We start from the raw sequence: 26,159 nt of genomic DNA, 5'->3' as shown, positions 1-26,159 counted from the left end.
AATTCTGTAATAAGATTCTCTGTTTCCAGGAACCAGATTAGTCTTTTGTTTATAATCCTTTCCATGGTCTTACAAATGCAGCTTGTTAGAGCTATTGGCCTGAAATTCAATGGATCTGAGACGTCACTTGATTGGGATTGGATGTTTGAGTTTTCAGATTTGGGGATTGGTATTATTGTGGCCTCTTTCCAGGTCTCGGGTACGTTTCCACTGGACCATATAATATTGAAAATTTCAAGTAGGTATTTCATTGAGGTTTCTGGAAGTTTTTTGAGGATTTCATATGGAATTTCATCGGGCCCTGTAGCTGTGTCATGGGATTTGGTTAGCGATTCTTTTAATTCAGGCAAGGTAAGAGGTTGGTTGTATTTTTCAGTATTTTGTGATTTAAATAGAATTTTCTTTTTCTCTTCCTTTTCTCTAATCTTTTTGAATTTCTCTGTTTGTCTGTCACATGATGAAATTTTTGATAAATTATCTGCCAGGTTATTGGAAATGTCTTTTTGATCGGTGTATATTTTGTTGCCTTTAGAGATGTGGGATATTGGTGTACTACTACACTTTCCTTCTATTTTCCTCATCATGTTCCAAACTGTTTTCGCCTTGGTATTCACATTAATTTTGGATATATAATTTCTCCAAGTTGTTCTTTTGGATTCCTTTATGATTCGTCTGACTTTTGCTCTGTTGTTTTTGAAGAAATCCAGATTTTCGCTTGTTGGATACTTTTCGAATTTTCTCAAGGCAGCTCGTCGAGCTCTGATGGCTTTTCTGCATTCTTTTGTGAACCAAGGTTTGTTGTGATTGTTGATTTTGGTTGTTTTCGGTATGGTATTATTTGCTATGTTTGTGAGTGTTTTAATGAAGTAGTTCAAATGGTCATCTTCATCATTCTTTTCGATAATTAATTGGTTTTTGCACTGTTCCTGGAAGTCTTCCCAATCCGCTTTATGTAGGTTCCATTTGGGTGTTTTTTGTTCAGTGCTAGTACTTAGACTTTCCAGGATGATTGGGAAATGATCACTCCCACAGGTGTCATTGTGTACTTTCCAGTCATAGTCCATATATATGGAAGGATCACATAAGGTAAGGTCAATGGCGGTGAAAGTACCTGTTGCTGGGTACATATAGGTGTAGTTTTGATTATTAAGGAGGCATAGATTATTTTTATTTATTATGTTTTCTATTTCTTTTCCTTTTTTATTTGTTTCTTTACTTCCCCATATTACATTGTGACTGTTGAGATCTCCTAGTAGAAAAAAGGGTTTAGGGAGTTGTTTTATTAATTGAGTTATCTCAGTTTCGTTGATTGTATCTTTTGGAGGGATGTATATTGAGCAAAGTGTTATAGTTCTATGTAGAGTCACTGAAACTGCAATTGCTTGCAAGTTTGTGTTTATATTTATTTGTCTTTGAGGGACTTCATTCTTCACAAGTATTGATGTGCCTCCAGAAGCTCTGTCCGTATCTTTATTTATGTAGTTGTAAGATGTGTAGTGTTTTATGTTGATGGTATTATTTTCTTTCAGAAAGGTCTCCTGTAGACAGACAAGTGCTGGGCTCATATTTGTTATTAATAATGTGAGTTCATTTTGGTTTGCTTTTATCCCTCTGATATTCCATTGTAATATTTTGTTCATCATTTGGAATTGTGTTCAACTTCCATCGACTCCAATCCCTCAAATCTATTTTCTGTCGGAGTCCCTGTTCGAGATATAGATCGGGATCTTTCTTTTCCTGTTTTTGTTTGTTTTTTTTTTTGTCTGGGGGGATTTTTGATTCTTTTCTGGCTTGTGATGTGTTTGATGGTTGTTCGGTTGTTTTTGTAGAAATGGTTTGTGGTTTTGTTTCTTTTTGTGGTTCAGTAGTGTCTTTACTTAATATTATCCTTGGATTGGTTGCAGACATTGCACTATTCATTTTCCTCATTTCTTCTAATAGTTCTTTCATTTCCTTTATTAGTTTGCTTAGGACATCAATTTTCTTGTCAGTTGTATCCGTTACATGTATATGACCATTTTGATTGTTGATTGGATTAGTTTTTTTTGTTGCATCTGCATATGTTTTAGTTTCGATGATTTTCCTGGCCTCTGGGTAGGATATATTCTTTATATGTTTTAGTTTGGTCACTTCTTTTTCTCTTTTCCATATTTCGCAATATCTAGAGCCAGCGCCATGGTTTCCCAGGCAGTTGGCACACTTGAAATCTTTTCTGCAGTCAATGTGTGGGCCACTTTCTCCACATCTTCCACACACTGGTAATCGTGTGCACCGATCTTGATGGTGTCCAAACTTCTGGCACTTGAAGCATTGGAGGGGGTTTGGAATATAAATTTCTACATTTATTTTCATATATCCGACTTTCACTTCTTTGGGTATGGTGAGGGAATCGAAAGTTAGTATATATGTATTGGTATCGATTTTCTCACCGTTTTTTTTAATTTGAACTCTGCGAACATCTAACACATTCTGTTTCTGTAAGTTTGTCCGGATTTCCTCCAAGGGACAAAGTGCAAGTTCGTGGCTTTTCACTACTCCTTTGCAGGTATTTAGGGTTGGATGTCTGTAGCATTTGACTTTGATGTTTTCAAATAATTTTAGTTTCAATATTTCTTTAGTTTGTTCTTCGTTATGGGTTTCTATTAGTAGGCTGCCGTTAAATTGTTTTTTAATAGACTTTGGTTTTAGAGTTTTAAGATTTTTTTCAATTTTAAAAGGTGATAGTTTGCTCAAAGGAGTTTCCTCCATTGATTCTATTACTACGAATGTTGAGTTCCTTGGTTTTATCGTCTCTTCGTCAGAGCTACTGATGTCAGAGACATCAGAGTGGGTTCTCTTTGGGTGGTTGGGTGGTTTTTGGGAGGAATAAGCCATATATTTTGTTTTCTTTTTTCGTCATCTTTGTTCCCCACCCACCTCGGAGTCCTATTTGGGAAGAGCCTGGGGGGAAACCCATTCGCCCAGCCTCTACAGGGATACAATGATGATATAACCGACTTTGGTGGTATCATAATGATTATCTGTTCTCTCTTGATATTGCTATGGGATCTGTAGCAATCCTGAGGGGTTTACAGCCTCGTCATCGATATTCACACCTAATCGATTGACCCTCAGCCACCGCTTTCCATCATATATTAGGGAGTAGGGTTATTTGTGGGAGAGGGGGGATGTGTTGTATTAGTAGTGGGTTTTTGGAATGGGCAATATATGGTGGGGCTTGGCGTGACTGGCCGATTGGTCGGATCGGGCCTCTCCGACCGCCCGTCTAATCGAAGTAAGGGCCAAAGTAATGTGTTGCGGTGCCTAAACTTCTATGTATCCTGGTTTAGGTTCGCTCAATCACCAGGATCACGTCCTAAGACTTTACGGGTAGCAACCCACGGCTAACTGGTTGCCCCATTGAGGGATTTTTACCCTCTGCAGGGGGACAGTCGGTTTGTTCTCATGCCCTACCGACAGGGCAAAAAAATAAATAAATAAATAGATAATTTAATAGAATATATTTGTTTTCTTTTTCTTTCTTTTTTTGTTGTTTCTTTTCCTTTTTAAAATCTGTTTCTATTTAACCCATAGTTGGGACCCTAACAGGTACTACCACTCCGGGTCAGGGTGGACCTGGGAGCAATGGCAATTAAGAGGTGGCTCCACACTCCCCAAGCCCGTAAGCTGGACCTCACCATCGGATGTAGTTTAAGGTCATATCCAGGACCGGGAGTAAGGAAAAAATAAAATAAAAAGGGGGGGGATAGGCTGTTGTTTTTGTTTTTGGTTTTGCAGAACATAATTAAGTTTTACAAAAAAGATCAGAAAACAAAAAAACGTCAATGTAGGTGCATTTCGTCTCAGGAAGCCACAGGGCAGCCTGATCTGGTAGCACCAGATAGTAAATAGGTACAATATAAATATTAAGTATAAACTATTGTTATTTCCTTTTTTTGTTTTTAGATTGTTTTCAAAATAGTGCACAAGAAAATCACTCTTCTGTTCCTACCAAAATTTTATTTATTTAAAAATAAAACTACTTGATCAATGTATGATTTTTGGAATATGATATTTTCATTGCATCACGAGTATGTACATCATACAGATTTTCCTTCTTTTTTTTTTTTTAATATGGGGATGGGGCAGCGTTTTTTGGGTTTTTTTCTAAAAGTTTGATACAAGTAAATATTGAAAAGAAATAAATACCATGGTGTCAACATCATCATCATCAGAATTGTCTTCATCACTGCCATCATCACCACCTTCCTAAGAATGAAATAAAAGAAAAATTAGATACAGATTTACTTTTATTTCAATGATAGTATATCTTATATTTCTGGAAAATTCTTATTTAAATTCATTTTTATGAATCACAAAAAATGACACTTAAATTTACTGTTATACAATTTCTAATTTTTTTATTCATAAAATTATCTGACCAAATGTGCATAATATGCACCTTTATAAATACAAATAGTTTATAACTTGTAAAAATTTTAAACAGAAATTCATAAGTAATAAATTAGTTAAAATTGTTGATAAAGAAAACCAACTTTTTTTTTAATTTTGGTAAAGGGAAAAAACAAAAACAGATTTAAAAGATGAAAAGAAATTTTAAAGTATTTATTTAATTTAAATATTCTGTGTATGGCTGATTCTATTGAAAAAAAAAAAATCAATATTTTTTCAAACATTCAGTAATTTAATTATTTTTTCAAGTGGTACATTTTAATACATCCCTCTAAAACATTAAATGCAAATAAATGTAACTCTTAATGTTACAAGAAAAAGGGCTGTCCCTTTCCATGTAAATAAGAAAAACATTAGATAAGTGGAAAATGAGATTAGGATAAGCTGAGACTCGAACCTTGTAAGCAAGGTTCAGAAATAGAAATCGGAATGTTAAAAAGGCCTATTGTTAAATTCTATTATAAATAGATATTGTTTATATTGTAAAAAGGATTGTTCATTCTTTTACAAAACTGGATATTAAAAATGTCAGCTAAAAAGAATGAACAATACAAATTAAAAATGTATTGTTAAAAAATAGGTTAGTTGAGAATTCTTTGTTGTCAAAAGTGTTTGGAAAAACGTGTGTAGCCACGTGAATTAATCACATTTGGAAACACTTCTGACGTCATAGCAAAAGGGGGATTCTCAATATAGGAGATAGAGTCAGATCAGGGCAGTAGTTGAGGCATAAAAGTTAGTCAGCAGAAATCTGGAGAGTCAGTCAGTTGGCAGTCAGTGGTCAGCTGCCCCTTTGGAAGCGAAGGTAGAAAGATTAAACTATGTACAACAAATGTGAATTGCTGACGTCATCATTCGACTGGTCCAATGAAATAAAGAATCGATATTTTTGGAACTGTTTGTCTTCATGTCGTTATTCCACAAATCAAAAGGTAATGTGTTAATCATCTTGTAATGAACATTGCGTAACCCAAGAACATGTATCTCTCCTCCTCGCGAATATATGTTATAAGAATCCACAGAACTGTATGTCTCTCCCTCATCGTTATATCCATTATGTATTGTCCCCAATATGACCCCCACTATTCAACAATAATATTACTTTCCTGAAAAGTAGGTGCATAATTGGAAGGAATATTGTAAAATTTATGTGTTTAGCTTGTTTAGTAAGCATATATTTGACTTTGATAATGTAAACCAGTAAGCCATTTTAATTTTTAATAGTTGAGAATAAAAAAAAGGAACCTTTGGAAATTTAAAAAGGAATTTGGAAGTGTTTATATTGTTGTAGGGAAAGCGATTTCTAGTTTTAAATTGTTGTTGTTGTATTGCATTCACCCTCCAGAGTAGGAAGTTTCAAGGGAATATTAAATTTACAGGCAGTCCCCAGTTGCCTGTTTTAAAATTCTTGTAAATATATCAACCAGGAAGCAATTAATAATAATAATAAAAAAAAATGCAAATTTGCTTCGGCCAAAAATGAAAGTATAGAAAATACTTACTAAATGAATCCTTCCATATCCTCTCATAACCAAATAACGTTCTATAGCTTGAACAAGAGCCAATGGATCAATTTTCACTGGACCTCCTTTCCATTGTTTAAGGTTTGTGCATTCAGGATGTCGCTGTAGGTGGCACTAAAAGAAAAAAAAGTTATGGTTAAAGATCCAGATTGAATATTTTTAACACCTCCATTAAAAAGGTTATCAAATTAACACAAATTCTAACAAAATGTTAAAATGAATGAATTTTTATTCATGTTTACAGTAAAGACGTAATATTAATGTTATAGTTTTTCTATTAGAACAAAAAAAAAAAAAAGACATTTTTTTATAAGTTATTATCATAAGTTTAATGTCCAACATTTCAATAAGGGTCTGAAGGATTTGGAAAAATGTCATCAGGATCAGCAAACCTGTGTCCAGACGGAACTCCAAAAGGAAATGGCTTTGTTACAAAAAAAAAAAAAATCCTAATGGATACTGTAAGTACATTTATCCATTTTTTTTTTTTTAAATTATATTTTTATGAAATTTTCTTATCAGTTTGTTCAAGCTTGGGATAGGGGCAAGCATGCCAAACATTTCCAAGACGCCAAACACTCACTTGCTATCTCATATATTCCAACAAAGAGATCTTTTTAAAATTATGACCGTCCCTTTAAGTGCAATTGTTTGAATTTCTTTTGCACTTGGTTCACTGAGTATATTTGCCAGGAAATTTTGAAATTCTGTTTCACGAGTCCAGTTGCTCCTATAATTATTGGAATGATAGAGATATTCCTAATCTCTCCTGATCACTAACCAATCAACTGCTCTATTTCCTAAGTTGCCACTAAATCTAATCCGTTGCACGTAACTTAATGGGGTACTTGCTCTCAGCCCTTGACCCTAATTGACTCGTAAATCGATACACGTTAACACCTAAAGATTTTTTAGGCATGCTTTTGATTATACTCCTAACCCATAACTAAGCTTCTAAGTAAATACTTACTAGCCATAGTCCTATACATAGTTTAAAGTGATCTACAATGAACAGCAACCCGTAATATCTTTTTGATAAGAGATAGTATTGCAATAATTATTACACAAACTTAACCGGTACTCATTATAATACAAACTTCCGGATATTAAGAGAAAAGCGAAGCCATCCTCCTTCGTTAGAAGTCTGAAGGCAACTTACACAATGTCTAAAATTCCATGCATTCATATACAGGGAAAACATATTACTTATCCATCCATCTATATTTATTTATACTTACAGAATACGCCATAACCTATATCTATCAGGTATAAATGTACTCCAAATCAAATGTTCTCTTGTATCTATACTGAGCATATATCTTATCTTTCAGTCATATTAAATACTTAGTTTGGGCACCAAATCATAATTTCTAATATCAAGTAAATCATACTTTAACACTTTATCCTATTCCTAAACTTACAAAACCATATCTAACCATACATTCCTAAACTTAAAAAACCATATCTAACCATACATTAACTCGTCTCTCTCAAACCAATGCTGTTACAAATTTAGTTGCTTCCACAGCATGAATTTTTACCTATCCCCTCTCCCATTACAAATGAAAATGGAAAGCATAGTAATGTCCTTTTTTAACCACTTTTGAGGAGTGAAATTTTTCAGTAGATGTTAACCTAAATAACTAATTACTATTAACTAACCATTTTCGCAGAAATATCTAGATTAGGACCCAGGCACAGGGCGAACCCTCTCAGTGCTGATGGACTCTTAGATCTTCCCAGGTCATCCATCTAGGAGAAGGAAAACTCTGAAGCTAAACCTAGAGGAGGGAGGCCTCTTCAGTCCTGGACGACAACCTTCCTAGAGTTGGTGACTCAAACAAATCACCGGTTGGCAAACCCAAAACTGCTTAAGGAGGAGTTAGGCTCTGTCTATCATCCAGTTTTCATACTCCTCTTTGCCTATTAGCCAGGTGTAGAAGTGCTATCACAGGGACTTGTCTTAATCACCCAGTGGTTGACCTTGTTTCCTGACTAGGGCAATGAACGCCGCTTTTCCCCGCTCCCGCCACATTCCATTCCCCTAAACTGGACACAGTGGGGTGCTCCAGTGCCATATATGTCGGTGCAATTGGACTGGGCTGGCTTTGCCTAATGGATTAAGGGTACCAGATTGATAGTTCCTGGCTGCTGTTTCCGACTGATAGTACAGGCGCCCTAACTCTTTGGTAGCACTTAGAGCGGCTGCTCCATCAACAGTTGTATAATATCGAGATGTTTGTAGTGCCATGTCGCGCATAGAAAGGGACCCTGCACTCATCCCCGGTGGGCTTTCCTAAGGCCACAATCCTGTGGGTGAGGACAGCTGATGGTCTACTTGTATTGCATGTCTGATATTCTGCACAACCACTTGTCCAGCACCTCCCTCACTCACCCTAATTGAAACTTTTAAATAAAATGAAATGACAGCTCAAGCAAAAGTTACATTTAGACCAGGACCAAGCTCAAAGAAAACCAACCTGCCTCCTGAGGCTTGCATTTATGAATATCCGTGGGCTTAGAACTAAAATAGATTATGTTGAATAATTTTTCCTCGTAAAGACCCCGGATATCTTAGCATTAAGTGAAACTAACCTTCACTCCTCCATTCCCTCTAACCACTTTAATATACCTGGTTATCTCCCACTCTGCTGTAAGGATCGAACAGACATATGCATGGGCTTGGAGTCTATTCGTAACACCCTCCCTCTGACTAGAGAAATAAAACTAGAATCAGACGACCAGGCCTTTATGTGCTTCAGACTAAATATGCAACATAATATTAGCTACTTGTATTTTCTCTACCGCTCTCCCTCAACCCAGGACTGTACCCTAATTAACAAAGTCTCCGACATCATAGATATAGCACTTTCCCTCGATACTAGTGCACAAGTACATGTATTTGAGGTATTCATGTCCACCACAGTAACTGGCTAGGATTCTCTAATTACACAGACGTAGCTAGTACCACAACACATAGCTTCTCTATATCCCATTCTCTACCTCAGACAGTTACATTTCCGACATGTTTCCCAGACCAGCAAGATCAACATGCCTCACTTCTAGATCTCTTTCTGACAACAGTTCCCGATGATTGTACAACAAATGCCCACAGCCCACTCGGGAATGCTGATCATGCTGTGATAATGGTAGAAATCACCTTAAATTCTCGCCCTATAACTGAAGACCCACTACTCAAAACGAGGTATTACAAAAAGGCTGACTGGGAAGCCATCAGGGATCTCATCAGAGATGCCCCATGGCAAAATATCTTTTTTCTTCCAGCGGAACAGTGTGCAAATGAGACCACTGAATGGTTCAAAACTGCAATTGAAACACATGTTCCCACACGGAAATTCTATAGCAAGCCCCACTCTCCCCAATGGTGTGCAGCTGCCATTTGTCAAAGGCAGCATGCGTTCCACAGATTCAATCGACATAAATCCAGCTCAAACAAACAGAAGTATTTAGAAGCTAGAAATAATTGTAAGAAAGTGATAGAGACAGCTTAGACAGATTACTCTGAAACCACCAGAAAACGCATCGAAGCACAGAAATTAGGAATCCGTGATTTTTTGGAAAATCTACAACAGTTTAGTAAATAATGGGCAGTCAACGATTCCCCCACTAGCAAACAATCATGAGGTTGCTTGCACGGCAACTGACAAGGCTAATCTGCTTGCCAGTCAGTTTGCCTCAAACTCCACACTGAACTCGGTACACCACTCACTCCCTGATTTTCCTCTGCGAACAGACGCCACACTAGACGATTTGAAATTCACCACTTCTCAGGTACATGCTATTATAAAAAACCTAGACACATCAAAAGCATGTGGACCAGATCTCATCCCGGCTGTGCTATTGAAAAAATGCTCTACCGAGGTTGCTCCAGTTCTCTCTAAACTTTACAATAAATGCCTCAACGAATCTTGCTTTCCCGACTGCTGGAAAACCGCTTCTGTGGTACCAGTCTTCAAGAATTCTGGTGAAAGAACTGACCCGCTAAATTATCGCCCCATTAGCCTCCTCCAGATTTTCGACAAAATATTTGAGTCCTTAGTTAATCAAGCTCTAGTCTAGCACCTAACAGCTGCTAAACTCCTGACTGACAAACAATATGGATTCAGGCAAGCCCGTTCAACAGTAGATATCTTAACTGTAGTCTCTGAACATATATACCGTTCACTGGACAAAACAGGGGAGGGTAGAGCGGTAGCCCTTGATATATCTAAGGCTTTTGACAGGGTATGGCACAATGGTCTTCTAAGGAAAATCAGATCATTTGGAATCACTGGAAAAAACATAATGTAATTAAATCCTTCTGAAGTAAAAGAAAAATCCAAGTTATCCTGAACAGTCGTACATCTAAACAATATGACAAATGCGGGGGAGTACCTCAGGGGTCTATCCTTGGACCTCTATTATTCCTGATATTCATAAATGACCTCCCTGAGAAAATTGTTTCGGAGATGGGTATATTTGCCGATGACACCACTCTCTATAACAGATATGAGGGGAAAACAAATGAACACATATCCAAGGAAATGGCAGAAACACTAGAGGATGACCTCCAATCACTAGTGGAATGGGGACAAAAATGGATGGTCACATTCAATGCTGCTAAGATTAAGCTTGTTTCCTTCAATAACTACAAGAAACCTTCTCTACCACCATTAGCAATGGCCAAGAACACATTGCCTGAAAGTACTTCTTTTAAACTCCTCAGCCTAACGTTTACAGGGAATATGAACTGGAATAGATGCATTGAGAGCATTGCCAAGGCTGCTGCAAAGAAGGTTGGCTCCCTTTACCATGCTAGAAAACTATTTACACCTGAAACTATCCTGTACCTCTATAAGGCCACCATTCGCCCATGTATGGAGTACTGTTGTCACAGCTGGGCTGGTGCATCTGCTGCTTGTCTCTCACTCCTGGACAGGGTTCAAAAGAGAGTCGCCAACCTTATAGGTCCTAAACTGTCATCTAGGCTTCAGCCTCTGTCCCATCGACGAGATATTGCATCCCTCTGTCTGTTCTACAAATACTTTAATGGTGAATGCTCCGACGAACTGAAAACACTTGTACCTCCTCGACGTAACTACCCCCGACAAGCCACTAAATCTCACCTCTTTACAGTAGAGATCCCCAGGTGCAAGAAAGCCTTTTACTCCAATAGTTTCTTCCCCAAAACTGCAGATCTTTGGAACTCCCTTCCGGGATTCTGCTTTCCCAACAATACTGATATGCAGAAGTTCAAGTGTAATATGAACAAACATATTTCTACTCATCCCCCTTCATAATGTCCCTACAAATTATGTCCCTGATAGTAGCCTCCTGCTTCAAAGTGGCACTGTGCCTTGTTTGGGGTAAAATTTGAATAAAAAAAAGAAAAGAAAAATAAAAACGTGTTGGCATGCATTGAATGGCTTATAAAAATTGAGGTATTTCTGCAGTTTACACATTGTGCTTAACATTTAGAAACCTATTCTTAACATGGGACGAGGTGGGATGGGGGGGGGGAGCTTTGTTAACTATTCTGCACTTTCACCTAACAATTTAATAAACAAAAGAAACTGTAAAAATGAAATTTAACTTTGAAAATCCTATCTAAAAAATAGCACAGTTTATGAATTTTAGAAGACCAAAATTTTGTCCATCAGGTTCTTTTTATCACATCCTCACGTTTTCCTTGATCTTCATCTGTGAACTGAATCTACTACCTCAACTGTCCTACATCTACTATTCCAACAACTCATCCATTCTTTCAACATGGGAAGACCATCAAAGTCTACTTTTCTGTACACTATAACATCCGGATTTTATCTTCCTTTGAGGTTATCAGAAGAACCAAGTCTGTCTTTAAGACACACATTATTCTAAACTGATGTACTCCTACTGGACAATGGTTCAGACAACATTAAAGCCTTCACTAAATGTGCTGTTAATTCTAACAACTGGGAATTTCTGTACATCAGTTGAACAACCTTCAACTACTCATTTGTCCCTTGTTTATGCAAAGCTCATCAGACAACTGCTCTTGACATTGGCAAAAGTTTGTTCCAGATCCACAAAGGCAAGATATTGGTTCGTTTTACATTTGTTTCAGGATAAATACAGCACCAGGCATATAAACTGCATTTTATCTACATTTGTCTCCTTACTTGCTTTCCAATCACTTTCAGGACCAAATCTATTTTACACTTTTGTAAGTACCTCTATCAATCACTTGTAACAATTCTATAAAGTTCCAAATTTTTTGGGATAACATCTTTATGATTTAATTATAACAGAAATAAATGAACACAAAAAATATACTGGACAATTGTTCTGACAGAAAATCTACCAAAATTAGTTGACGGTAGTAAGAATATATTTTAGAATCATAACAAAGTTTTACATAAATTACTTTTAAATAGATTACTTGAAAAAAAAAGAAATTGGAGATTTTTTTAAAAATTAATCCATCAGTATTTTCAAGTAACTTGTACACATTTTTTATATGCCAAATTTCAGGGATTAAAATTAAGGATATTTTCATAATCTAAATGATTTTGCATCATATTTTTCAAGTTTTATCTCAACAAAAATTCAAGAGAGAAAAAGTCACTGGAAAATGTTATTTATATAAATCTAACTTTACACCTGCATTGTAGCAATACAAATGGCAAATGAAAAGAAATGTTTACCTTCAGCTGGTGGGTATTGAAAAATTTAAGAGCATTTGAGCCTCGACCAGATCCAGTAACACCACCTGGAAGGTCATGGACTTTGACCTGAAACTGAAAAGAGAAAAATAAAAATATTAGCAAATCAAAAATAGTGTTGAACAAGAATGTCAGGAGGGAAGCTGCATATCTCCATCTGACAACATAATGGACAAATTTTGTCCACATCTTCTCCATATTGTATGAAGAAACATTGAGAACTTAAAAACTATACCAGCAATTCAAAAACTATCTGATCACATTCAAATTTTGCCTGGTGGTTAGTAATTGTCCAAGCACAACAAATCCATACATCAGATTTGGAAAAATCAAACGTTGAAAATCGAGATTCCACACTAAAAAAAAAAAAAAATTAATTAATTAATCAGGAGCATCCACACACACAAATACTTACGGTATCTTCACTTCTCCATCTAGCAGGCTAAACACAAAGCTTTTAATACTATTAATAATTTACCTCACAGAGAAACAATACACACAAGATTAAAAATACATTATAGTACTCATCACTACTTTATTTATATATATTTTTTTTACACAGAAATCACTGCTTAACAAGGCCTGACAGCCACTTAATAATGAGTGCCAGGAAATTGGTGAGATAACACTGTTGTGGTGGAAATTGGGTAGAATTTGATGGACCAAGCAGGGCTGGCTTCACTTAGACAAGGACAGTATCAATAATTTCCCCCACTTTCTATCTGTGTTTAAACCCAAACGTAGACTCCATGAACAAAGCTTCTTTCCTAGAACTACATGTCTGTGGAACTCTGTTCCGTTTTTCTACTTTCCAACTGACTACAATATGGTCGTCTTCAAGTCCAATGTGAACAAGTTCTTGATGAGCCATCCTCTAAGTAATCTAATTTACCAAATTTTCACTACTAACGATTATAACATTTTCCCCATTAACTACTGTTCACTCATTAACCCTTATCCTCGAATGGCCTCTGGGTATTGATAAGTGGTGACTCCTTTGTAAAAAAAAAAATTCTCACTTGCAAAACAAAAATACTATTTTAAATCATTCTTCGATTTACCTGTTCTAAATGATGAAGGCAGCCAATCAACTTAGAGACAAGTGGCATTAATGCAGGTGGGTTGCTAACATTAATCTCTTGTACATATAACGAATCTGGAGCCTGAAAAATAAAAAAGGAAAATTTCTATAATTAGAGGAAAACATTAAAAATAATTTTTTTTTTAAATTAAACTGCCATAATGAGAATTCTTGTTAAAGTTGTTCAAAATATTGAAGTGAAATTCAAAAACTTACTGGGCAATTGAGGAAGACATGAAGAAATCTGCGTATTCGCTCATCCCGTATAACAACCCCAGAGTTTGCAGTGAGATACTCATGGAGCTTAGTCACAAGGCCACTGTGTATCACTTCAAATGGAGAAACATCGCTGCTTCGCATAATATCACAAATTTCTTGAAGTGCTTGGATACCATTATCCTCCTACATACAAAATAGATTTGGAACAATCTTTGAATAAACAACAATATAACTTCAAATATAGAAGACATTCAAAATCTTTCTTAAATATTATCTATAAATTTAAATGGGAAATTTGAAAACTTTGAAGTGTTGGATATAATGATAAAATCATTTTTATTTACTTTTTTTTTTTTTGCAAGTCCGATATTTTGCTAATGAATAACCTCATCAGGGTAGAAAGTCTGGTCCATGAATGTTTTTTTTTCTTTTTTTTTCATTTTGGTGTTATGGCGAAGAGAAGAGAATGTACGTGCTGTCCCGGTGATTTCAAGTGTATAATGCTTCAGTTTCGAGAGGGATTTGAAGTAAAAGATGGTCACACACTTCTCTTCGCCAGAGAAGTGTGTGACCATTTTTTTTACTTTAAATCCCGGAAGAGCACGTACATTCTCTTCTCTTCACCATAATACCAAAATGAAGAAAAAGAGAAAAAAAACATTCACGAACCAGACTTTGTACCCTGATGAGGCTATTTATTAGCGAAATATCGGACTTACAAAAAAAAAAATAATAATAAGTAAATAAAAATGATTTTATCATTATATCCGACACTTCAAAGTTTTCAAATTTCCTATTTAAATTTTAATTTAAAAATAAATGTCTTCAAAAAGTGTGTGACCATCTTTTACTTTATTATCTATAAATTGAAACAGATTTTTGTACACCAAAGTAAAAATGATCAAGACATTCTTTACCACATTTTCTTAGTTTTAATAGTATTTCTGTATACAAAAAAGTCATACAATAACATCTTACATAAACTCTGTTTGATTTGATTGTTTTATGTTATATCAACTCTTTTAGGGTTATTTATTGCCACATCTAGCAATTTTGGAAAAAGGTTCTATTCTTCAAGTTCTTTATATATTCAAATATTTATTGATGGCGTTTGGTTTGGTTGTTTTGTAGAAATGTTTTTGCTTTTGCAGAACATGATCGAGTTTTGCAAAGGGGTATATATATATAAAATATCAATGTTTGCATTGGTCAGGAAGACAGTATTTTCAAACTGTATGATCTGGGAGCACCAAATGCCCTAAGAGGTATAACCACTCTGGGGCCAAAGGGACCCTGAAAGCAATGGCAACCATGAGGTAACTCCACATTCCCCACAACTCCCCTATGGGGCCATACCGCTAGCTGTCTTTTATGGTCATACTTAGAACCCTTACACAAACTGAATTTTTTTTCTAAATATTATATAGTCCAAAGTTTCTCAACAAAAGGTGATATGGGCTCATTTGACAAGTGGTGATCAAGAAGCTTCTGAAAGCTTTTTTTGCATTATTCATTCAAGTAATCATCAACATGTTGCTTTAAAGTTTAATTTGTTGTTAAGTATTATTACAAAGAATTTAATCTGCTTGGGAAATATTTTTCTAAAGATTGTTTGGAGAAAAAATTCAATTACCTCAATGGTAAGATTGTCTGTTGCTGAACACAACCGATTCAACATGGTGAGAGCAGGGTGACTATGGGTATCTGCATTGAAATATTGATCAAGGAATCGAACTGCTGTAATTAGAAAAAGTTGCTTTACAATTTAAATGTCAGGAACATTAGATAAGAATTCAAACAAATTTCTATTTCTTTAGCTGTCAAAAAAAAATATTACAGCCAATTTTTTAAATGCTGAAAATGTTATTTACAGCCTCCAACATAGATAAATAAAATAATCAAATTAAAATTTACACTCCAAAAATACAATTCTTTAATTTTACATAAAAATTTTAAGAATCACAGAAAATCCAGTAAATTTTCCTAAATTAGAATTCTATTTCAGTCTGAATAGTTGAATAATATTCTTAAAATAATTTAATAAAAAATTAGAAACTTACTTACAATTTACTAGAATTGCATTTTTAGAAAAAGTCACTAAATTTCTTTTGTGTTTTTTAACAAAAACAAAATATTCCTTCAGAGATTTTCTTTATTCTTGGACAAATAAAAAAGAATGAAAAATTGAAAACAACTTTATTATCCATGTGGAATTAAAACTGTGGATTTTGCTTGTTGACACATAAAAGGTAAAAGGAGGAGGCAAATGACATGAATAGTTAAGAGAAGGCAGAGAGAGGAAAGTGGGGAGAAAGTATAACGGAAAAGGTGAGAAAGAGTGGAGAAGGGGGTAATAAAAATAAATGATTATTCCTATTTACTTGCCTCCCCATGAGGGCAGAATTAGACACAAGGTCAGTTTTTAATGTGGGGAAAATCCAGCTTCCCAAAGAGGGACAATCTGGATAGGAACAAAGATAAAAATTGTCTCAGTTATGAAGGATTTCTCCTCCACTGACCAAGGACAGAAAAGATGAAGTGTAGCATCAGAGCAGATACTAAACTGGGATCTTGGCCTGAAAGCCACCAAAAAAGAAAGTTTTTTAATGGATGACATTCTTGTTACTTTATGATATCAAAGAATTTTCCTGATGTTTTTAGTGGATCATTTTTTTAGCTTTCCTAAGGCACATTGCTATCTAAACATAAGGTTACTGTGAGTCTCAAGCTTTTTGGTATCTGAGAACCTTGTCAGATTAGTCGGGGGTATAAATGCCTCAAGTTCATCAAAGCATATTTCGTTCAAGTACTTGTAAAACAAGCACAGAGATGCAACACTGCAACGATGAGACAGGGGTTGGAGCTTGGTAGACATTGTGGAACCTATTAGATTAAAAACCCTTTGTTGAACCGTGTCTAAAAAGGACAGACTAGTGGTTGGTGCAGCAGCCAAAGCGTGGCAACAACACTCAACATGGTAGATTATGACTTTGAAGAGATATAGAACACTGACGCGTGTAAGAAGTCAGTTACCCCAGTAAAGGGAGTCCACCTTCTTTGTAACAATCCACGCACAATGTAATCTTACTTGACTTGAGGGAGTAATTCTTATCAGAAAGCTCCAATGGCTTGGACACGCCTTTCATCGTCCACTAACTGACCAGATTCATAAGGCAATAGCACCAACACCACAATAGGGACGGCACAAAAAGAGCGAAGGTCAACTGAGGAAGTGGTTTGCAACAGTCAAAACTGACTTGGAAGTTATAACCAGTCCTTGTGTCTTTTGTGTGTGACGATGCAATCGCAAACTGCTGAAGTATACTGAGGAATCAACAGCAGACAGACCTGGATGGACCATTATTAATAAGCAACAGACTTGGCAATATCTTCATATCTGTCCACTTATGGTGTCATCCAGTGTGCAAAGGCGTGAACAAGATAATATCCAGTTTTAGTAGGTTAGACTTTGTTTTAATGTATTAAGTCAACCCTTTGTGACATTATCTAATGTGCACAGAGACAAACATACAAACAAGATCAAGTTGATTAGACGCAGAGTGTAGTATATGTTCTGATACTACATTTCACCTTTTCTATCCTCGATCATTGGAGGAGAAATCCTTCTAGATTGAGGCAATTTTTATGTTTGTTCCTATCCAGAGTACCCCTGCGTCGGAGCTGGATTTGTCTCACATTAAAAACCGACCTTGTGTGTAATTCTGCTTTCATGAGAAGATGAGTAAATAGGAATATACGAAAGGTAGCTTTGTGCAATTTTATACATAGTTGTCACAAATACTGCCCCAATGGGTCACCAATGGTTTAGTAAATCATAAAATTGACTTTTTTTTTTTTTTTTTTTTTTTGGTAAATATTTCTGCCATGCTTATATGAATGATGGCGAATACTTCTACATAAAAAATATAATTTGTATTATTTGCACCACTTTTATCCTATTTCCACGTTTTGGTCGATATAACTTCCGACCTTCTTTAGGTATATCTTGTTGAACTTGTAAATCTGCACATAAGTTCTAATGGAAGCCTTCATTTAATTGACAGTCGTAACATGCTCTTGTTCTGTCAACCATGACCGAGTAGAAGTCCTAAGTAATTCTCAATTGTATGTTTGAATATTACCTGCACTGAAGCTTGAACCTTCAACCACTAGAAGAGTGTAAATTACAACCTTGAAGAAAGTCAAGGATTAGATTAACCAAAGGAAAGAAGCTTAGTTTTAGCAGCATTGAATGTTACCAACCATTCACAGCCTAATTTCACTCGACTGAAGGTCTTCCTCTAAGGTTTTACTCATTTTCTTAGATATGTATTCATTCATTGTTTCTCATTTAGTTTGGACAAAAATGTTCTTAAAACAAACCTTGTTCTTTAATCCATGATTTTACTTTTTCTTTATGACCAGATGTATTTGATGAGGACACAATTTTAGACACTGTACCTTCCTACAAAAAAATAAAATTTTAACATTTAAAAAAGATTTGCAGAGTTTTTTTCATAGACATGTTTTATCATCTTGAGATTCAATGCATTATTATTCATTTCAGGTTTTAGTCTAAAATTTATAAAATATAAGTTTTAATCATTTCAATTAAAACATAGAAAAAAATATTAAGTTTTCTGCAAGTGCTCATCAGAATAATTCATAAGTAAAAATATGAAACATTTTATCAGATTTTTTTTTCATGTTTTACTACTGGATTTCACAGATTTAAAGCTTCATCCTTTCAATGGAAAACTCATTGCAACTTTATAATTATATCTAGCATGATGTATTTACTCAAATCCTACCAACAATCTTATCCTCCCACACTCTTTTCTACCTCCTCCCCCTTTATTTAAGGCCTAGTATTAAGAGAAATTAATATAGTAGGACACACTGTAAATATAATGCTACACAGAAGTTTTTCCCCCCACCTCCCACAAAGCACAGTACCACTTTGATGTAGGAGGCTACTATGAATAACATAAGTTGCAAGGATACTATGTGGGGAGTTGAGCAACAAAATATGTTTATGTTACACTTGAACTTCTGAATGTCAGTACAATTGGGAAAGCAGGAACTCCGAAGGGAGTTCCAAAGTCTAGCAGTTCTGGGGAAGAAACTATTGGAGTAGAAGGCTTTCTTAGATCTAAGGATCTCCACTGTGTAGGAGTGGGATTTCGCTGCTTGTCTGGTTTGTCGGAGGTATTTACATCGAAGGGGTACAAGGGCTTGTAGCTCATCAGAGCTTAGATGACAGTTCAAGACCTATCAGGTTGGTAACTCTCTTCTGAACCCTGTCCAAGAACGAGAAACTAGTAGAAGATGCACCAGCCTAAATGTGACAACAGTACTCCATACATGGGCGAATTGTGGCCTTGTAGAGATACAGGATACTTTTAGGCATAAGACGCTTTCTAGCACGGTAGAGGGAGCCCAACTTCTTCGCAGCAATGATTGAGATTGTCGGATTGACTTCCTCATCTTGGTTGTTATTGTCACGTTTCGGCTGTTTTGCCCTCCGGCCTTCGTCAGGTGTTTTGTATCGAACTGGGGAGTCTCGAACCCAACCCTTTATTATTATTACGGGGGTACCGTGTTCGGACTCCAGCTAGGCTTTGGGACATAGTTGCTGATTCTCTGTTTTTCAACGTTACTTTTTCACTGCCTTCGTTCAGGATTGAACTCAGCACCTTTGGGTAACTGTAAACTTTGATACAACGTCTAGGACCACTCGGTCATATGTCACTATGTCTTAGGTGCTGATCGATTATTTGATTTATTTGAATTTTTTTTAATTTGTATTTTGGTGGAATGTAGATTGAGCAAATTGTGATAGTTTTTCATGGGATATTGTTTTCTTTAACAAAATGGTTGTACCACCTGTTGGTCTATGCTCTATATGTGATAGGTTGATTTTGTTATATATTTCATAGTCTCTAAGGGAGAGGTTTGAGTTTTCCTTCATTAGAGTTTCCTGCAGACATACGATATTTGGGTTGTGATCTATAATTAATCGTTTTAATTCTTCATAGTTGGATTTCAATCCTCTACAGTTCCATTGTATGGCTGTAATATTTTGAGTTCTTTTATTTCGTTCCATTTTATTTGTCTAGGGGCGTTTTGTTTTCTACTTCCATTTCCTCCAATGTTTCTTCGTTTCCTTCTCTTGAGGTAGATTGGGATCTGGATCCTGGTCCTTCCCTAGTTCCTACTTTATTGGGCGATGATGGTGCTGCTTCGCTTGGCTCTTCATTTCTGCTGTTAGGAATTTGGGAACTGGAGTTTGCTCGGGACCGTGTATCCGTATTGTTTTGGGTTTTTTTTTTTCCTTTTGTTTGAACAGTGATTGGTGTTGTGTTTTTTGGGGGGGCTTGCTTTGTTTCTCCCTTCTTCGACTTCCATTTCCAGGGAGTCCATTTTTCTTCTGTATTTGATCTAAATCTGGATATTGAATTTGATCTAGATCTTGGTTTTGATTTTGGTATAACTTCTGGTGTTCTGGGCTCTTCCAACTTCTTAGTTTTATTATTTTTCTCACCGACATTTTTATTAATGTTTTCATCCTCAACTTTTCTCAGTAATTGAAATCTATTTTGAGTGTTCGTTTATTGTGTGTTTTGTTTTTTTATTTGTGGTTATTTCTTTACTTTTTGGTTGGGGTTTTGTTTGTGAGTTTATAGTTGTGTTTTGGTTTATTGTTGAGGTATTGTTTATTGTATTACATTGAATGGTCATTATTTTTTTTAAATTCTTCAAGTAAACTTTTTGTTTCGTTTAGGAGCTTTGTGATAATGTCAATATTGATATTGTTGGAGTTTGATGCTATTGAATGTTGGTTTGAGTTATTGAAGTACTGTATATATTTTTTTTGTTATATCTGCGTAGTTGGAGCTTTCTATGATTTTCCTAGCTTCGTTAAATGAAATGTTATTTGTGTACTTTGTTTTGAGTATTGCTCTTTCTTTTTTCCAGATTGGGCAGGTTTTTGAGCTTGCGTAGATGTTTTCCTGGTAGTTTGCACATTTGGGTTTTTTTTTGGCAATCCTCGTGGAAGTCTTTTTCACCACATCTTATGCATGTTGGTGGCCGTGAACATCGGTCGCGATGGTGTCCATATTTTTGGCAGTTATGGCATCTTAGGGGGTTTGGGATGTATGGCTCAGTGTTGATTGTTAGGTAACCAATTTTGATTTTTTGTGGGATTATTGGTGTGTTGAATGTCAGAATGTATGTGTTGGTGAGTATAGTTTTGGAATTTTTCCTTATTTGGATTCTTTGTACATCTGTAACGTTTTGGGATCTAAGGTTGTCTTTTATTTCATCTATGGTACATAATGCAAGTTCAGTGGTCTTGATGACACCTTTACTTGAATTTAGTGTCTTGTGAGGATAAACTTTAATGGTTTTGTTGTCAAAAGTTTTCCATTTTAACAGTTCCTCAGCTGGCTTTTTATTCTTTGTGTTAATATTGTGCCATTATTTAGTTTTTTTTAACCGATAGAGGTTTAATACTTTGTGAGAGTATTTTTTCGATTTTAAATGGAGAAGTTTTGGTTATGGGTTGTTCACTGGTTGATTCCAATACTAGAAATGTTGGGAAATTCTCATTTGTTGATATTGGTTCGTTTTCAGAGTCTGAGTTTGAAGAATCTGATACTAAATCTCATATTCTTTTTTTTTAAGGCTTGTTTGTATTCATAGATGGATTTTTTTTTTTTTTTCATTTTCCCTGCTCCCCATCTGCCTTGGAGTCCTATTTGGGAAGTGTTTGGGATACCCTTCCGCCCCCAACCCAACAGGGATACAGGAAAAGTATACACTCCCTGCTGGTGGATCTAAGCATCTGTGGTTCTTCAATTTTTCTGAAGGCCTCGTTTTTCAGGAAAAAATTCAGATTTACAGTCATGTTTTCTCCATGATCCAGCACGTTGTTTGACCCTACAACCACCGCTTGCTAAATCAGTTTGTATAATGTGGGAAGTGTGAGCATATTTTCTTGTTGTGTTTGTCTGATTTAGGGCTTGACGTGACCAGCCGATTGATCGGAGCGGGCCCCTCCGATCGCCCATCTAGCCAAGGTAAGGACCGAAGTGGCGTGTTGGGAAGGAGAGGAACTCATATCTATCCTCTACAACCCTCAACTACCAGAATTCCACCAGGATTCCGTTCCAAGGTGTCACGGGTCGCCACCCACGGCAAACAGGTGGCCCCATTGAGGGACTTTTACTCTCTGCAGGGCGGGGGGGGGGGGGGGAGGACAGACGGTGTATTCTGATGCCCCACCGACAGGACGATGCTGGTCAGGGAAACGGGTTGGAAACATAACCATTTGTGATAGGGAGTAAGATATAGCGAAGCTATGTGTTGTGCTGCCCACTGCATCTGTGTAAGTAGAGAATCCAAGCCAGTTTTTGTGGTGAACATTAAAGTCACCAAATACATGTACTTGTGCGCTAGTGTCGAGGGAGAGTTCGTTCTGTCTATGCTGTTTCAATTCTAGCTGATGACACCCTATATTTAATCAATACATAATTGGCTCAATAATAGCAAAATTTACATAAATTAAAACATTAGATTTATGCATATTTTATGAGCAAGCAATCCCAGGTATCCTGCTAGTAATGATATAAAACTAAAAAAAAAAAAAATTTAATATTAAAAATGGGGGGGGGTAAAAAAAGGAAGAAAAAAATAACAAAGGAAGCATCAGTTTTATTTTAATTTTGACTTACAATTAACCAAGTATTTTCCCATTAAAAATAATCTAGCTCTAATTTTTTAACTTTTCTTTCAATAATTCAATTAAATCGTTCCTTCAAATTTTAAATCAATTTGTTGTCTATTCCATGTCCTAGTACATGTAAATCTCATTATTACAGATCACATGCAACACTAGTGATGTCTAAAAAGTAATACAAAGTGGTGAACTTACTTTGGTTAGAATTGCTTTATCGACTGTCAAACCTCCAAGTCTTCCCCAACTTCTTGGATTCAAACTGGGAAGGAATGAACTTTTTGCTGAACTTGTAGATTTTAAATCTTTACCTGATTATAAAAACAAAAACATTATGCTCGTAAGAAACATAAAAAAGCAGAACAGGGGGAAAAAAAAAGAAACAATAAAATTGAACTAATAATCCTTAATCAGAAACCTGGATAATGTTTCCTTGTTATAATCAAAGATTAAAAACATGTGGTTAATTGAATTTTTAATGATGAATTTATCATTTTCATATCAATAACTTACTAGCTGATGCCTTTCCTCGACTGGATGAACGGCTACCACATAAACTTGGACTTTTTATTCCAAGATCATTTGATTCTTCAGCTTTGCTTCCTTTCTTTGCTGGTCCACGCTTTGATGGTTTCTTTCTCTTTAGAACATCACTAAGTCGTCTGCAAAGAAAAGCAGATTTTTTGAATCACAAAAAAAAAGAATAAAATGAATTTCTATAGAACTTCAAACACTTAACTGTCAACTTCAGTAAAATCTACAAATAAGGAACAGGTCCATTTAAAGGAAATTGTGGAGATTTGGTTCATTTGTTCTAAACCAAATTAAAACCTGAATAATTGTATCTCTACTAAGTTTAATCATTCATATTCATGATATGAAAAAACCTTTTCCATGGCAAATGCAGTGTTCTCTGGGCAACATGATTGGTCTTCAGCAGTAGAATCATGAGTGGCAAGCCATCTAATGCAACCCTGCTGAAATAGTACTTAATAAAAGCATCTTTAAGGTTGTATTCTTTCGCAGCAATGTTTCACGGTCCTCTCATATACAGAACTTGATATTTCCAAATGATTCACCATCTGGTATTGGTCAGGCTCAACATTGCTTAACTTCAGTGATCTAATGAAAACTGATATATCCACAATTCTACCATATATTTTGTGATGCTTTTTATATCAATTATCTCTTCAAGGGAATTTTCATTATAATTCTGAATTTTTTAGATGAGGGTTGATTGTTTATGTTACTTGTATTAATCAGACGATTGTTCTCATCTTGAGTGTTATTTGTGCAACGTTTTGGTTTGCTGGTTGTTAACCAGCATATTGACCTTCGTTCGCTCATTTAATGCTGAAGATCATTTTGATTTGTTTTATTTGTTTCAATTGGAATGGGGACAAAGTTATGTTTTAATTGAGAGTATTTTTTGGAAGGGCTTGATGCTATATTTTTAGGTATAGTTTGATCTCTCTCAGAAATGAGAGAATGTTGTCTGTGCAGGTGTTTTAAAAATGTTTTTCATATTGTTGCATTTTAGGTGGCATTTTCTCACGGTAGCATAGGCTCCACATTCCACAAAGATATGTTTTATTGTGCAGGTCTTCTGGTATCTTAGGCATTGTGCTGGTTGCTCTTGCCTGAGCATGTAGGAGTGAGTAAGGTTTGTGTGGCTAATGTGTGTTCTGGCTATAACCACTTGTTCTTTTCTTGATTTCTGTGGGGATGATCCCATTCTCCCGAGGTGGGTTTAATCTGAAAGGGCTTGTTATTTTGTGTTACTGTTGCCATTTTCCATAAAACAATTTATTCGTTTATTTGAAGTCTGTGTCAAGAATATTGATTGGCTTCAGAGTTTAGGTTTAAAGCTGATTTGGTTGCAAAGTCTGGTCTTTCATTATCTTTCACTCCGATATGGCTTGGAATCCAGCACATAATTACCTTTTTGTGGGTAGTCATTGAGGTTAATATGTTAAATAATTTGGTGATTAGTGGGTTCTTGAGCTTTATATTATTCAATGATGATAGAACAGAGAGCAAATCTGAAAAAATTATAAATTTCTTGTGTTTTTTTTTTTTTGTTAGGATGTTGAGAGCAAGGTCGATAGCACAGACTTCTGCAGTGAAAACGGAACTTTCAGTTGGTAGTGCCTTCTGATGAGTTGTTCCATTCAGAACAGCTGCAAATGCTGTCCTGTTGTGGTCCTTAGAGTCATCTGTGTAGATGCGTAGATGATCAGGGTAGTCAGCTTTTTGGTTAGATTGTCCTTCGACTATCCTCAGGGATGTTGACTGTGATTTGGAGGAAAAAAGTTACTGGCTCTATTGATATTTTCATCTTCTGTGAGTTAGTCTCTATTTTCTGGTTATGGTTTCAAATTTGTGAAAAAAATTGGTCGACAATCTGATTGAAACAATGTACAAATAACACTCAAGCTGAGAACAATAGTCAGATCAATACAAGTAACACAATTTTTAGCGTGTTTTGTTGAGAAATGTTTGTTTTGTAACAAAACATTTCACACATGGCTCAGAGTTATAAAGTAAGATCAATTTTTGTACTAAGAATTTTATGAAGATTTACTTAATATATATTAATGTCAAGTTATTTTTTCCTTCACTTTAAAGATAAAATTTAAGGTCTTAGAAAAAGCAATAATTGCTGGTTTCTATAAAACATTTATTTTACAGTGAATTATCCAGAATTTTCCTTATATTAAAAAACAAAAAGAAAAATCTGTATGATATATGTACCCGTGAGGAAATGAAAATATCATATTCCAAAAATTATATAAATTGATCAACTTTTATTTTTATAAAGAAAATCATTTTTAAGCAATTAATCAGAATTTATAAACATTGCAAGTCTCAAGTTTCAATTGTGGTTGAGTTATCTCTATTTATTTTTTTAATGTTTTCAAAATGGCAAATAAGAGCCATTCTTCAGTAACTCACAAAATTTAATTTTATTTAAAAATATAACTAATCAATTTACATAAATTTTGGAATTTTATATTTTTGTTTTGTCATGAGTACATACATCATACAGATTTTTCTTCATTTTTGTTTTTTAATATAGAGGAGATTCTAGACAAGAACCTAGAATTTTTTTTTAAATAATAAAAAAAATAAAATTAGTAATCTTCAATAATTGCTTACTATTAACTTTAAGAGGCAACTAGAATGAAATAAAGTTCTCAAAACTCACAAAAAAGGCCCCCGGGTTCCACTGTCAACTGGCTCCATGTCCAGGATTCTAGGTAATTCCAATTGTCTGCAATGGGTAACATTTAGAAGAGTGAAAATAACATGAATGGCAAACTGTTCATTAACGTGACTATCAAAATGGTTTTCATACTACAGAATTCCAGAGTCTTCATTTTGAAAATTATTTAAGAAAAACTTTAAAATTCATAGCAAAATAAGATGGTATTCTGCAG

At 35.3% G+C, this 26,159-nt stretch overlaps 1 protein-coding gene across 5 annotated transcripts in view; it reads right to left on the bottom strand.

Moving 5' to 3' along the window:
- Nucleotides 1-26,159, bottom strand: part of LOC145295876 (E3 ubiquitin-protein ligase TRIP12-like) — a 279,814-nt gene that overhangs the window by 42,806 nt on the left and 210,849 nt on the right. For all 5 annotated transcript variants that reach the window (XM_080141617.1, XM_080141619.1, XM_080141618.1 and 2 more), the window contains 10 exons: nt 25,928-25,993; nt 23,233-23,381; nt 22,918-23,030; nt 18,363-18,444; nt 15,613-15,716; nt 13,977-14,162; nt 13,741-13,842; nt 12,662-12,754; nt 5,955-6,089; nt 4,189-4,248 (listed from right to left, as the gene is read on the bottom strand). In XM_080141617.1, the coding sequence (XP_079997743.1) occupies nt 4,189-4,248; nt 5,955-6,089; nt 12,662-12,754; nt 13,741-13,842; nt 13,977-14,162; nt 15,613-15,716; nt 18,363-18,444; nt 22,918-23,030; nt 23,233-23,381; nt 25,928-25,993 (1,090 nt within the window). The remainder of the gene's footprint in view (nt 1-4,188; nt 4,249-5,954; nt 6,090-12,661; nt 12,755-13,740; nt 13,843-13,976; nt 14,163-15,612; nt 15,717-18,362; nt 18,445-22,917; nt 23,031-23,232; nt 23,382-25,927; nt 25,994-26,159) is intronic.

The sequence above is a fragment of the Euprymna scolopes genome, chromosome 16, assembly GCF_053919585.1.
Source record: "Euprymna scolopes isolate OS-2025 chromosome 16, ASM5391958v1, whole genome shotgun sequence".
Lineage (NCBI taxonomy): Eukaryota > Metazoa > Mollusca > Cephalopoda > Sepiida > Sepiolidae > Euprymna > Euprymna scolopes.
The sequence above is the reverse complement of the archived record's forward strand: the minus strand, read 5'-3'. Positions and strand labels throughout refer to the sequence as shown.